This window comes from Ctenocephalides felis, unplaced genomic scaffold, assembly GCF_003426905.1.
Source record: "Ctenocephalides felis isolate EL2017-DRISC unplaced genomic scaffold, ASM342690v1 CF-g0.4_SCAFFOLD_03570, whole genome shotgun sequence".
In the NCBI taxonomy this organism is placed as follows: Eukaryota; Metazoa; Arthropoda; class Insecta; order Siphonaptera; family Pulicidae; genus Ctenocephalides; species Ctenocephalides felis.
Window position 1 is genome coordinate 19,846,392 of NW_020539724.1, and position 15,770 is coordinate 19,862,161.

Genomic DNA, 15,770 nt, shown 5'->3' on the forward strand with positions numbered 1-15,770 from the left:
CGCAATGACGATTAACAAGTCGCAAGGCCAATTGCTTAGTGTTTACGGGATAAATCTCAAATAGATTACTTAGAAAATCATTGTTTTGCACATTGGCAGTTATACGTTGCCTGTGCACGAGTTGGAAAACCATCCGCTTTGTTTGTGTTAACGTCAGACCAAACAACAAAAATGTGGTTTACCAAAGAGCACTTCAATGAAACGGATAATTTGCAAATTCACTTTTATTTACTTAGAGAAGTTTAACTAAAAAACACTTCATTTTTGTAATGGAAATAAATTCATTACTGTTGTGCAATAAAATCAATTTTTTTCTTTTCAAATATAAAACGAACAAAAAATTACTTCATCTTTCTCACGAAACCATCTGGTGGCGAAACGGAGTTTGTCGGGTTTGCTAGTATATATATATATACACATGTATATATATATATATATATATATACACATGTATATACATATATATATATATATACATGTATAAACATATATATATACACACACATATATATATATATATATATATATATATATACATAGCATATATAAATATATACATATTTATATATATATACATATATAAATATACATACAGTATACATATATATATACATATATATTGGAATTGGTGCACCATATGGAATAATTTTATTTTATGCCAATATGCCATAATTTTAAATAATGCATTACTTGCATACAAATGGAACATATCGGAGTTTTTTTTATTAATTTTAAGTACAATGTTTAAAATCAGTAAGTTGTACTTTAAATGAAACACATTCACAGAACGCAGAAAATAAGTATAATAGAGATTAAATATAATATGGATTAAGTATAATTGAGATTATTAATATTCAAAAGATTATGTTTACTAAAGCATATCTTTCTATATAAGAATTGGTTAAATTGTCAAATTATGAAATTTAGATTCAATTTGAGAATCTTCTTCTGGAACCTCATCATGCTGGTCTGCAATAGCACAAAAATAATGATTAGAAACATAATAATAAATCTTCTTAATTCTTAACACATTAACTATGCATTTGATTTTTGTAATCTGGCGATTAATATAACTTACCCCACATTATTAATTATATCTAGTTTATGAGAAGTTGAATTTTAACAGCTTGGCATTTCAATTATTAGTTAATATCCTAAATATTAACTATTAGGAAATAAATCTGAATTTAGAATTATTTTACATTTATTACCTGTCTGCTGCTCTGTTGATGTATATTTATCAACTGTTTCACTCTCTGATAGATCCCTCGAAGAATCATGAAAACTATGGCGGCGCAATTTTTTTGCATCCAGGATTATTTTTCCGTTCTCGCTGTTCTAGAATGGATATTAATAATGATTAATATAATTATTTAATAGCCAATGCGTCGAAATAATTGGTAAGAGATGTCTCCTTCAATTTAAAAATGTACAAAAGCAAATTCAACATTATAATAATCGCAGATTATAAAATTTTGTATACCAATTAAAAACACATTAGACAAATAATTAAAAAAAACTTGTTGTAAATAAGCAACATTTTTCCTTAAGGCAAGTGGCATTAACCTCCGGGCACGTATACATGACAAACTATTTATTTTGAAAATAAAAATAAAAATCCTCCGCTTTCACTAAATTTTACTAAAATGATTTCCAATTGATATTTTATAATATCTGTAATTGTATGAATTAAATTAATTTGTTTAACAAATTTCATACCACATATTTCGGGTTACATTTTATTTAAGGGTGGAGGTCAACTGTAATCAGTACGAAACAAGAAACATACATATGCATGAAAGGCATAGATTCTAATTAGAATCGCTCAAGCTTGCGACGACATATAAACTTCGATGAATTTTTATAATTTAACCGCTCAATCGTAGGACTATAATATTTTAAACAAAATTTCACCAAAATCATTAAAATAAATTTCAACATTTAATTACGAAGAAACGGAGGAAAAACTTTACGCTTTTTTGCTAATCACAAAGAAACGACTTGGCCGATCGTCGCGCAAAATTAATAAACCCTAGTGCTCTGCAAAATTTTTGAAAATTTTTTCATGCTATTTCTATACAAAACTTTGAATTGCGTTCTATCTAAAAGACAATATTAAGGGCTAAAACTTCCAGAAAATTGTTTTTTATCATTTTGGAACCATTTGAGCCCTTGGGAGCAAAGAAATTCGAAAATGTCCATATTAAGAACCACTCTAATATATATATTAAGTTATATTAAGTTTGAATTTAACTCTGCTCACAGACCTGCCTTAGGGCAGTACTTCCCATTATTATTTATATATGAAGCAGCCAAAACCAAAAAACATAAAGGTATAAATATTAGTTATCTGGCAAACTGTAATATTAAAGTGTACATTCAAAACTAATAGCTGTTTATGTAACTTCATACCTCTAAAAGTGTGATTTTATCTTGCAGTTTTTTATTGGACATCTGATAATTTTTTAGTTTTCCCAATAATGATTCACATTTTTCATTCAAGCTAACCGTGTTCGCATTCGATCTGTGGAAAATTAAAAATAAATTAATTCTAATGAACAGAATTAAAAGATGGTTATGTTGCTTGTCGAATTCTTACCCAGATAAGCTGTTCTCCAAGCATTTTATTTTATCATGCAGTTCTGCTATACTAGAATTGATATTAAATCCAGATTCTAAATTTTCGGATTGTATCATGTTGTTCGATTCGTTCTCCTTATCATCGGAATAATCGATGTCTTGATTTTCTAATTCTTCTAATTTCAATTGATTGTCGACATAAGTTGGGCGCGTGTTTTCAATTTGCAATTGCTTTAATTTCATCCATTTAGCTTTAAAGTGATCTACCAATATTCTCACCACCGCAACGAAATATTCGAAGGAGTTTTTCTCATTTAATGACACTAAATTACTAGATTTTACTCCCATCATGTTTTGTAGATGCTCAATGCAGTCTCGGAAGAATCCATTGTATTTGAGCATATTGTTATGAAGCTCTGTGGTTGTTTCCGATAATTGCATTTTATAACACCTTATTTGATTGAACATGTCAAAATTGATATATTTTAATATTTTATTATTTTTTATTAACAATTGCAAGTCGTGCTGGTTTTTCTTCTGCATAATCAATTCTTTCATCAACTTTACGTAAAATAATGCACCATCATTTTCATTGCCGCCTGTTTGTATTATATCTACTATCTTATTCTGATAATCGAAGAGTTCTGTTATATTTTTTTCAAATATATCTTTCATATTTTTTAGTTCTGCAAATAAACTCAAATAATTACTCACGATTGGCATATTTTGATCACATCCATATAACACAGAATTTTCTAATTCAAATCCGTCACGATAATGATAATTTAGTGCCTCTAGCAATTCTCCATCAGTCAGTTGTTTTTCTAAACTTTTTGCATTTTGTGTTAGTATTGATTCTTCATTTACATCCTTGCAATGTTTGTGCTCTTCCACTAATTTGTCATATTTGATTGTAAGATCATCGAAAGAAGCTAGCAGCTTTTGATGATCTTCTAATAATGTCTGTTTTTTAAGTTCATGTTTCATCAAATGCTGACTGTATATTTTATTCATTTCTTTATATTCGGTGTCAATATTCTTGTGAGCGACTTTCAAATTTTCGCAACGTATTGTTAAATCTTCTGCCTCCAATTTATAACATTGGATTTCATTCTCAAGATCGGCATTCTGTTTCTGCAATTCTTCCACTGCAGTTTTTAATTTGAAGGCATCTAAATTTTTCAAATCTTCTTGTTCTGCATTAAGAATAGAAATGGTATCATTTTGATGCATACTCCATTCTTCTAATTTTTTATGTTGTATTCGGAGTGTTTCTAGCTGCTTCTCAAGGTCTGAAGCATGTAATTTGAGTTGATTCACGTCTTCCTCATTTGTATTATTTTTGATTTCTTGACCCGCTTTATCCTGGATGTTTCTCGAAATGGTCATTTGCGTATTTTTTAATTGTTCCTTCAGCTGGATATTCTCATTTGTCAGTGCGCTCAAATTTTGTTTAAGAGTTTCAATTGTCTTGTTTTTTCCAGAAATAGTTTTATAGAGTTCATTATTTTGAAGCTCGTATTGCTTTCGAAGATCAGCATTTTCTGCTACCGTTTTTTCATTACTTTCATGAAGCGTGCTTAGATCTGATTCCAACTCCTCCAATGCTTTTTGCTGATCAGAATATTTTTGCAACAGATCTGAGACCTGCGTTTTAGATTTGGAGAATGCACTCCCTAGTCCCTTATTCAAGGTGATTAATTCTATAACTTTTTCATTATTACTTGTAAAATTTCTAAGAAAATGAGCGAAAAACTTAAGCGTTGAATCTGATGGACGATTGGTATTCGTTGAGCGAATACCAATTTTGTACTTATCATAAATGGATGTGGCTTCTTTGCATTGGGGCAAGGGGTCATTTTTGGAATTTGAATATTTTTCTAATTCATCATATGTTAGTGTTAAGCTTTCAGCTTCATTTTCAAACGCGTTGTTTATAAGTTTTTTAAATTCGATATCACCCTTTGGACCATATGTAAGTGAGTATTTTATCAATTCTCCTATTATGGCCTGCTTTTCTTTTAGAGCATAAACTGCCTTTTTTAGTTGCATTTTGGTTAATCGTTCATTAATTTCATCTGTAATATTTTTAGTTATTAAAGATATTTTTGAAATGTTATTCTTATAGTTAATTGAAAGGTGATGGCATGGCAAGTTTAATGGAGATATTAACGCTTACTGATGAATAAAATACAAGTAACTTTAAAATGCTATTCTAAGTCAGTACAGTAATCGCAAAAAATCGAAAAAGAAAATTTTCACATATATTTACGTTTGAAAGGTTTCTGAACATTTTGGCATACTTTAGAAAAAAATGCATGTATGTGTATGTGTGCATGTGTGTGTATGTGTGTGTTCGGGAACACGGATCAACCGAATTGAAAATTTTTAAAAACATTCGATTTGTATTGATAAGGAGACGTGCTGAATAGTTTTTGGCATAGGCAGGTCTAGCCGTTTCGAAGATACGGGGCAAAAAGGACCAAAAATGGTAATTCAGCTTTTGAGAGAACTAAGCGTCCGAATTGAATCTGAACGAAAGACTGTTTAAATTTTTGGAAAGGCAGGTCCAGAGGTTGTGGACTGTTAAAATGTGGACTGTGGAATATCAAAATTAAAAATATTGGTACGGAACCCAAAAAATTGACACAAGATGTATACACATTATTAAAATATCTATAAAATATCTGATAATTTAATGTGCATATGTCTAATGATTATTTTTGACTTTGCCAAAATGCCAAATGGCATTTTTTGACTTTTTCACTAGATCTCCGAAACCGCTAAACCTGCCTTCCCAAAAATTTACTCAGTAGTTCATTTCGTCAAAACAAGTTTTTTTTAATTTTGTTTTATTTTTGCTAATTTTAATGATCAGATTACAATATAATCTATAAGTTAAAAGTGATGGTATTGAAAATCAAAATAAAGAAGACAAAAAAAATATGCCAATGCCAAAAACTAATCAGCACGTCTCCTTATTAATAGGTATCGAATGTTTTTTTAATAATTGAAATCGGTTGAACCGTGTTCCCGAAATCGTCGACAAAAATTTGTATCCTCGCACACACACACACACACATACATTCATTTTTTCTAAGGTATGCCAAAATGTTCAGAAGGTTTTGAAACGTAAAGACATATAAAAGTTTTCATTTTTGATTTTTTTGCGATTACTATAACTTACCCTACGGGAAGTTAGTAAAGAGAACTTTTGCTTTTTATAGTGTGTTTCAATTTCTTTTTTGCAGTGATAAATATTTAAAGTTTATTTATCATTATGCAAATAAAAATAAGCTATTTAAGAATATGCCCTTATAAATTATTGTAGTAAAAAGAGAATTCATAAATATGACTTGAATTATAATAATTATCAATTAGTAAACTTACTATATTTTTCTTCGTCAAGATCATCCTCCATTTCTGGCATTTCTGGCATTTCTGGCATTTCAGGCATTTCTGGCATTTCAGGCATTTCAGGCGTTTCAGGCATTTCTGTTCGAGTATTTGGCTTGTCGTCTAATATCGGTTCAATTTTAGCAACAGGGTACATGTCGAAGCACTCTGATAGCTTTCTCAAAAACGTTTCCAAATCTGAAGTTTCTTGGTGGAACTCGCACAGCGACAGAAATTTTACACTTCGGATCAAGTAAATAGATGTCAGTAATAAGAATATGTAAAACATGAATTTCTTACAAAAAATTATTTTAAATCTATACGTTTCGGCTATAATCCTAGCCTTCATCATTCACTGGAAACTAAAAATAAAATTAAGAACTAAAACAATTGAAGTGAAAATAAAATAAAAAAATTGGAAGATTTTAATAATCCAATGTATCAGGAAATGGTTTGGTATATTAGAATTCTCGTTTGCCAAATAAATTGTCTCGATTGTGATTAAATTGAAATAAGAGAAATCAAACAGAACTTGATAAAACGTTTACAACAACATAAAAACAATTCAACAAATACTAGACAACTCAAAACTATGCTTGCGGACCCGACTGTACTACAATTCGAACAAAATTTATTTAAACGAGGAATTATAGAAGGATCTTTTTTAACTATTTATAATAATAAGACAATTATTAAACGGAATGAACTTAACACGCTGTGCGACACAAATGTCTTTTATTTAGATAGCATTTCCAAATTTCTCGCAAAACAATAAAAACGCAATTCGTTCCACACATGTGTATTCTCCATTATGTTTGCAACCAGTCTACGAACAACACACTATCAGTTTGTTTTTTTAAAATTAGTATCTTGTGAAAATATTGTGTAGTGCATTACCATATCCTGATACCATGAATGATTAAAATCTTCTAATTTAACACTAAGATTAACTAATTTTAAGTACTTTTTACTCTTTATATATTTTTTTCTTTTCACTCCAATTCAATTGTTTTGGTGTTTAATTTAATTTTTAGTTTCTACTGATTGAAGGTTAGGTTTATAGCCGAAATGTATGGATGTAAAAAAATCTAGTTTTTTATGTTATATATATATATATATATATATATACACACACATATATGAGTTTAGTTTATATAAGAACCTGGCGTTACATCAATGAAAATTGTATTAATTGTCTGTAAGTTTATTTGAAATCCATACGTTTCGGTTAAGGGTGCTTTTTATTATGAAGGCTATGATGTTAGCCAAAACGTATAGATATTGTAACCAGCATTAGGCCTTAACCAGCATTATCGGTTTATATATATATATATATATATATATATATATATATATATATCAATATTTTCATTGTGATACATACGGATTGACAACACATATTAAACTAGCAGCCCGAATAAGCAGATTTTTATGCAAAGTTGAACCGACTGTACGAGGTGAACCAGAAAATATTATATTTTCTTTTATATTCTTAATTCGTTCTTTCATCTCGAGCATATTTCCACTTGCTTCACCCTGAAAAATTATAAAATAAATAAGTATAGTTTTAATATTTTATTAGTTAAAATATTTTATCTTCACTTGATTTGCAGGGGTATATTCATGTTTTAGTCTGGAAATAAAATGTTCCATTTTCTTCAGAAGCGTGTCTTCCGAAAAAACTTTGTTGACATGTATGTTGTTTTTAATGTTCTTTGCGTTGTCAGCAAAACTATTGACAAAGTTAAATGCTTACTAAAATGTATAAATTTAAATCTATAAACTAGGTACAGCAGAACCTCAATTAACCGGATAATCAAAAATCCGGATAATCCGGATAAGAATAGAGATGCGTATTTATCAAAAGTAGCAAATAAATACATAGATATATCAACGAAAATCAATGTTCAATAAGAAATTAACATTTCATGTATGTACATAACTACAAACATATTACTCAGTCGCGGTTGATAGTCTGGATAATCGTGAATCTGTACAACACAGGTCCGAATAATCAAGGTTCTACTGTATTATATTTTACCGCAAAGTCGAATATGTCTCATCTATATCCAGTGGTGAAACCACACATATTAAGGCCGTCATCTCATAACCACCAAATGGTTTGTCCAAAATTTCTGCTAGTTTACTTTCATTACAGTTTACACTGAAAAAATCATGGTGTTATGCAAATCCATCTTATAAATCAAAACTGAAATTATATTTATATAACCCAAGGAATAATCGTAGCAAACTGAAGCAAACTATTTTTCTCTACTAGTTTTTAGCAATCATCAAACTTTAAATATGAAATAACAACAAGCAAAGAAATTAGTTGGGTGCATAGCATCGTTTTTTAAGGCAAATGGCTGGAACTTTCCGTACCGTGATTAAAAATCTTGGTACGGAACCCAAAATAATTCACACAAAATGTGTACACATTATTAAAATCTCTATAAAATATCTGACTTCCATAGTGCATGGCCTCAACGAACATCTTAAAAAATGACTGGCCTACAATAAATAGTTTAATAAAAAAAAAATTTGACTTTGTATATATCGTATCTACATCGTATATATTCCAATTGGTGCACTGATTACCGTTGACCACTTAATAAATAAAACATTTTTAGAAGAAATTGCAATCAAATTATTATTATTGGTGATCTTCCCAATGACAGGTCTATGGCGTGTTAAATAAATTAAATTACAATTATAATTTTATTTGAAAGATCAATGAAGAATCGCATGAATGAATTTCATTCAATTTCACGAACTATTATTTGGGATTAAATGCATTAATTTAACTTTTTTTTCGGATTAAATAGTCTTAATTCATTTTTAGTAACATGATCGTCACTCAAGTATTCTTTCATCACTTAATGTGGTTTTTGTGTTTAACAATTATATATGATTTATCCACCTAAGAATAGCCTCATTTGGACAGTAAACGTATTAAAGTTTTTTTTTATCTAGATGGATCCCGGTTTGTTATCTAGATGGATCCCTGTTTAAATCCCTGTTTTATTATCTATAAATTATTAAAATTATGTTAAAATCTTAAATTTTTACAGCTATCTTAAAATTATCTCAACTTTACAATTTCTATTTACTCCCTGGGTTATTATCATTTATTTCACATATATTATTTGATTGCTTACTTCCTGAGCCCCTGATACTGGCTCAGATACTCCACTTCCGAAATTAAGGATCTCAAGCTTATATCACAAAAAATTTCGCATCGGTTTCCATTCTGTTCTTCTTCTATCATTTGAAAGTAACTTTCTGAACCTACCAGGTCAATAAAATTTAAACACGAAACAAGGGCCGTCTGGTCAGTGAAGTCCTGGTGTATCCCTCTAGATTGAATAATCTAAAAAATAATATTAATAGATAAGAATATTTTTTATTTGTAGAGTTGATATTAATCCAAATCTAACTTACTATACTAAAAACGGTGTTCGTGTTGTTCTGTTTCGTAGAAGTTGCCCTCACTTTATGATTTTCTCTGCCTATTTTTAATAGCTCGAGAATTTGATCGGCAGAACTTATTATTTTTTCACCGTATCTAACATCAGAACCATTCGTTTTCTCAATATTGAGGATTGCTCCGTCGTTCTTTATCAAATCGTAAATGTTTTCATCATCAATTTCATAATAGGAAATCCTGAAATTATAAAATATTGTGCATCATATATTAAATCACATATTTCTTTTATACTTAAAATTACAATGTAATTTAATGTATAAGGTTGTCAAATATCTCCCTTCCGCTTTTTTGCTCTTGGTTTATAATACAAATATCTCCCTACCGCTTTTTTGCTCTTGGTTTATAATACAAAAAGGCGGCAGGGAGATATTTGACAACCTAATATAACCACAACCTATATGCGTCTAACAATTTTGTTACAATAATTTGTAGAATACTTTGTATATATTATAATATATAAGCATATAATACATATATTTATATATGTATGTATGTATGTATATTTATATATGTATGTAGGTATGTATATTTATTTATGAATGTATTTATGGATATTTATATATGTATGTACGTATATTTGTATACGCATGTATGTATATTTATGTATGTATATTTATATATGTTTGTACTTATGAATATATATATGCATATTTGTATATGTATTGTATGTATATTTGTATATGTATGTATGTATGTATTAAGTATATTTATATATGCATGTATGTATATTTATATATATATATATATATATATATGTATGTATATTTATATATGTATGTGTGTATGTGTGTATGTATATTTATATATGTATGTATTTATGCATATTTATATATGTATGTATGTATGTATGTATGCATCTACATTTATATATGTATTTGTGTAATGTATGTATACTTATATATGTATATATTATGGTGGTCCTTTAAATTGACATTTTCGAATTTCTTTGCTCCCAAGGGCTCAAATGGTTCCAAATTGATGAAAAACAATTCTCTGAAAGTTTGAGCTCTTAATATTAACTTTTAGATAGTGCGCAATTCATTCAAACTTCGTATAGAAAAAAATTTGAAAATTAAAAAAAAAATTTTAGGTATAACTTAGCTCAAATAAATTAAAAGTGAAAATTCGTGTCATTTTTTATTGAAAATTCAACGCTCTGCAAAATTTTTGAAAATTTTTTCATGCTATCTCCATACAAAACATTTCAATACAAAAAGACAATACATATATATATATATATATATATATGTATGCATGTATGTATGTATGTTTATGTAAGTATGCATGCGTGTATGTATATGTATACACATTTATGCATGTATGAATGTAAATTTGTGTTAATTTAAGTATGTATGCGTCTGTGCATGTAATTATGTGTGCCTACATAAACACATACATACACATAATACATATGTATGTATGTGTGCATGTTTCTATACATGCATACATGAATATATATTTCGAATAAATATGCTTGTATGTATCTATGAATTTATCTGCATATGTATGTATATGGTTTATTTATGTATATTTAATTAAATATAAATATATATAATCTTTGTATGAGAATACACATATAAAAATAATACAAATATGCAATAATATTTTATTATCAATTCAGAATACTAATTGTATATGTAAACAATTGTAAGTTTGAAAAATACCTCAACAAAAATTGTCTCCCCTTAATGCTTTGGATCTTTTGAAAAATATGGGACACCGAAAGATCTATAATTCCAGTTTCATTCACATCTCCATCAAATATATACGTTTTTCCTGCACCCGATTGGCCAAAGACAAAAATATTCCCTGTTATACCTTCTAGGGCTGATTCGACCATAGGCTTTGCTATTTTGTCGAAAATTGCCACATTTGACGTAGATGGTTTAAAGACGGTCTCTGAAATTAGTAAGGATAATGATCAGTCAAACATTCATATACCATCAAAAGAAAATATTTTATTTTTCTTACAATAATCAAACTTTCAAAACAATATTTTGATACACCATTATTACCAAATATCTTACGATGTAGAACTTACCAAATTCATACTTATCATTAGGCGCTTCTGAAAAAAAGATGATATTGTCTCTGATGAACCATGCTGTTTCGTAGTCAGCCAGATTTTTTGATTCCACTGCCCTGGACTTAATTACTACTTGAATATTTTTTTGAACCACATCCATATTGCTCTTCTTGGCTTTGCAAAATTTGTAGATAATGGCGAACCAATAATTTGCGACACCTGAATGATAAAAGAATATTATCTATTGAACCTAGCAATCACTTACTAAAGATTGTCCAATTCCAATAAATGAAATCATGATAATAGGTAGATATGATAATATTTATATTTAATGCAGTACAATATTGTAGACAAAGGGCACAATGTCCTTTAAACAATTGCTATTGGTGAAGAAAATGGCGTATCAAAATCTTACAACACCTGACTGTCTATTGCAAATTCCCTGTTTAATGTTTAGCAAATGAATAAATCCAATCCGTTGGATGAAGACGTAATCACACTTAATATAGTATATAACTTCTAATATTGTAGTCACTAATTTTATTTTGCACAATACACTTCAAACCCTAGACAATATTGGAATATGATATATTCCTATTCTTCAAACAATTGCCATTGGTTAAGAAAATGGCGTATCAAAATTTCATGACACCTGAATATCTATTGCAAATTACCTGATCACTATTAAGTAAATCAATAAATCCAATCCAGTGGATGAAGATAATATTTAAATTAGCACAATATATTTCAAACCCTAAACAATATTGGAATATGATATATTCCTATTTTTCAAACAAATGCTATTGGTTAAGAAATGGCGTAACAAAATTTCACAACACCTGAATATTTATTGCAAATTACCTGTTCAATGCTTAGCAAATGATAAATCCAATCCGGTGGATAAAGACAATATTTATACTTAATACAACATGTAATTTCCAATATTGTAGTCACAAATTTTATTTAGCACAATATACTTTAAACCCTAGACAATATTGGAATATGATGTATTCCTATATTTTAACCAATTACTATTGGTGAAGAAAATGGCGGATCAAAATTTTACAACACCTGACTATCTATTGCAAATTACCTGATCAACGTTAAGTAAATCAATAAATCCAATCCGGTGGATGAAGACAATATTTATACTTATTGTTAGTACAGTATATAATTTCTAATATTGTAGACACAAATTTTATTTAGCACAATGTACTTTAAACCTTACAATTAGACAATATTGGAATATGGTTATTCCTATTCTACAAATAATTGCTATTGGTTAAACAAAATGGCGTATCAAAATTTCATGACACCTGAATATCGATTGCAAAATACCTGTTCAATGTTTGGTAAATGAATAAATCCAATCCGGTGGCTAAAAACAATATTTATACTTATTACAGTATATAATTTTTTTTATTTCAATATTGTAGTCACAAATTTTATTTAGCACAATATATTTCAAACCTAAACAATATTGGAATATGATATATTCCTATATTTCAAACAATTGCTATTGGTGAAGAAAATGGCGACTCAAAATTTCACAACACCTGTATAACTATTGCAAATTACCTGTTCAATGTTTAGTAAATGATTAAATCCAATCCCGTGGATAACGACAATATTTATACTTAATATAGTATATAATTTCCAATATTGTAGGCACTAATTTTATTTAGCACAATATACTTCAAACCCTAGACAATATTGGAATATTATATTCCTATATTTCAAACAATTGCTATTGGCGAACAAGATGGCGTATCAAAATTTTATAACACCTAAATATCTATTGCAAATTACCTGTTCAATGCTTAGCAAATGATAATCTCCAATTCGGTGGATGAAGACAATATTCATACTTAATGCAACATGTAATTTCCAATATACACAAATACTATATAATAGTAGACACAAATTTCGTTTAGCACAATATAATTTAAACCCTGGCCAATATTGGAATATGATATTTTCATATGCTTCAAACAATTGCTATTGGAGAAGAAAATGGCGTACCAAAATTTCACAACACCTGAATACCTATTGCAAATTACTTGTTCAATGTTTAGTAAATAAATAAATCCAATCCCGTGGATGAAGACAATATTTATACTTAATACAGTATATAATTTCCAATATTGTGCAGACACTAATTTTATTCAGCACAATATACTTTAAAACCTAGACAATATTGGAATATGGTATATTCCTATATTTCAAACAATTGCTATTGGCGAACAAAATGGCGCATCAAAATTTTATTACTCCTGAATATCTATTGCAAATTACCTGTTCAATGTTTAGCAATGAATAAATCCAATCCGGCAGGTAAGACAATATTTACACTAAATGCAGTATCCAATTTTCAATATTGTAGACACAAATTGTATTATCACAGTGTACTTAACAAATGCAACTTCATAAGAAAATTTCTCATTAATAACAAATGACTGATATCATTAAAAAGATTAGTCACTATATCCGGAAGTAAATTTTGGATCTGCGCAGAATCGAAAGTTCTAGAGATTCATCTCGGAGAAATATAGTAGTGTTCGTTGCCTTAGAAAATTGGATCTGGCGTAAAATTGTGAAATAAAAATTATTTTTATTTTTCTGTCCACGTCATTTGTATTTGTATTATTGTTAAAATGAATATTTTATTCTGTATTGTTTTTTTATAATTTTTGGTTTTTGTCATAGATAAAAGAAGAGTATATGTTTTTGTTTAAATTTCAAATTTATTATTCTGATGTAAAGGTGCGTGATACAACAGGTGTTCACCAAAGATGTGCATTTGATTTTGTGAAGGTGTTAAACATTGTCATGACCATATTTTTCTTTTATCTATGATCATGACGATTTCACGACTTTTGACTAACTTCACCCTAATCATAGATAGAAGAAGAGTATCATATATAAAAAAAGAAGAGTATCATATATAAAAAAAGACCCAACTCTTCTTTTATCTATGACTTCATCTAATGCTAATCAACTTGCTACTTGTTTAAAATAATTAAACATTTCTTGGATAAAAGCATTTTTTTATCTTACTACTCGCCTAGATTTCACAAATACTTAAGAAGACTAGTTGTAAGTAGCATTTTGCCATAATCAACTTAATCAGTAAGAATTGAGATTTAGATATTTAGGTAAAATTCTGCTCAATTGTTATTTGAAAAAAAATCGGTTTTATAATTAAAAATGATTTCTAATTGATGCCATTCAAACATACTTATAATATCTGCAATTTCCTAAATTATATTAGAATGTTTAATACATTTTATTCATCTATTATGGGTCTAAAATGTATTTTATTTAAGTGTGGATATCAACTGTAATCAGCAGCTACCTACGAAAAAAGGGGCGAGCTTACACTTCGTCATAGATTCAGATCTTCCCAACCAACTAATATATTTTGAATGGTTTCATAATTTTTAAAATCAAATCAAGATTGTGAGCTAAAAACGTGGACATTTTTTCAGCAATTATGTCTATGTAGGACAGTTGTGAATACATTGTTGAATAAAAAAAAAAATCTGAAATTTTTACTAATTACAATGAAACCGCTCAAACGATCGTCACTTAAAATGATAAAAGCTTAAGTTGTCAATTGATGTTCTCTTCAAGTTACATTGTTATATCAAGGTTACATAGAATGGCTTTTAAAATTTTGAAATCAGTACAGCCGTTTTTGAGCAAACGTCGGCGAAAGGTAAAAAATAGGTTCTTTCTCTCATACACACACATACATTAACACTACACTTCCAAGTGTTTAATAGACTGCGATCTTTGTAGGAAGCAGATCGAATGGCAATACATAATTGGAAGAGAAGTATAATGTAAGAGCGAGGTTAGAGCATTCTATTCTCCCCCCATGAAGTAATGCTAAAAGCGGTTTTCGTAGGGACCAGAGGCAAGAGTCGATATTGAGTCCGATATATTTTCAATTACAATATTTGTTAAACTGCTAAATAATTTAACACCTAGTAAAATAATGACAACAAATTTAAATAAAAAAGTACAAAATGAAGGATAGTTTCTCATTAAATGATATCCGTAGTATGATGATTAACATAAATAAAGCAAATAATAATATAATAAAATAAATAAATAAAAGAGTCGACATACCCAGACAAAACACCTAGTATGAAAAGCATAAATGCATTTTCTTTGGCTATACAAAAAAAATGCACGTACTTTTTCCAAATTTGGTCTCATTCTATTTAGAATGACTTCAAACGTCGAAAAAATTCAATCAGCAAATTGAAAACGATA

At 28.6% G+C, this 15,770-nt stretch overlaps 2 protein-coding genes across 2 annotated transcripts; both read right to left on the minus strand.

Moving 5' to 3' along the window:
- Positions 1 to 901: 901 nt before the first annotated feature.
- On the minus strand, positions 902 to 4,632 carry LOC113383549 (probable DNA double-strand break repair Rad50 ATPase). The gene is made up of 4 exons (XM_026621808.1): positions 2,600 to 4,632; positions 2,413 to 2,524; positions 1,212 to 1,338; positions 902 to 969 (listed from the first exon to the last, which is right to left on the minus strand). The coding sequence occupies exons 1-4, from the start codon at positions 4,630 to 4,632 to the stop codon at positions 902 to 904; spliced, it is 2,340 nt and encodes a 779-aa protein (XP_026477593.1).
- A 1,321-nt stretch (positions 4,633 to 5,953) lies between these two features.
- Positions 5,954 to 11,649, minus strand: LOC113383550 (kinesin-like protein KIN-7D, chloroplastic). The gene is made up of 8 exons (XM_026621809.1): positions 11,505 to 11,649; positions 11,128 to 11,362; positions 9,418 to 9,640; positions 9,135 to 9,346; positions 8,018 to 8,140; positions 7,579 to 7,708; positions 7,361 to 7,512; positions 5,954 to 6,218 (listed from the first exon to the last, which is right to left on the minus strand). The coding sequence occupies exons 1-8, from the start codon at positions 11,647 to 11,649 to the stop codon at positions 5,954 to 5,956; spliced, it is 1,485 nt and encodes a 494-aa protein (XP_026477594.1).
- Between the last annotated feature and the right edge of the window lie 4,121 nt (positions 11,650 to 15,770).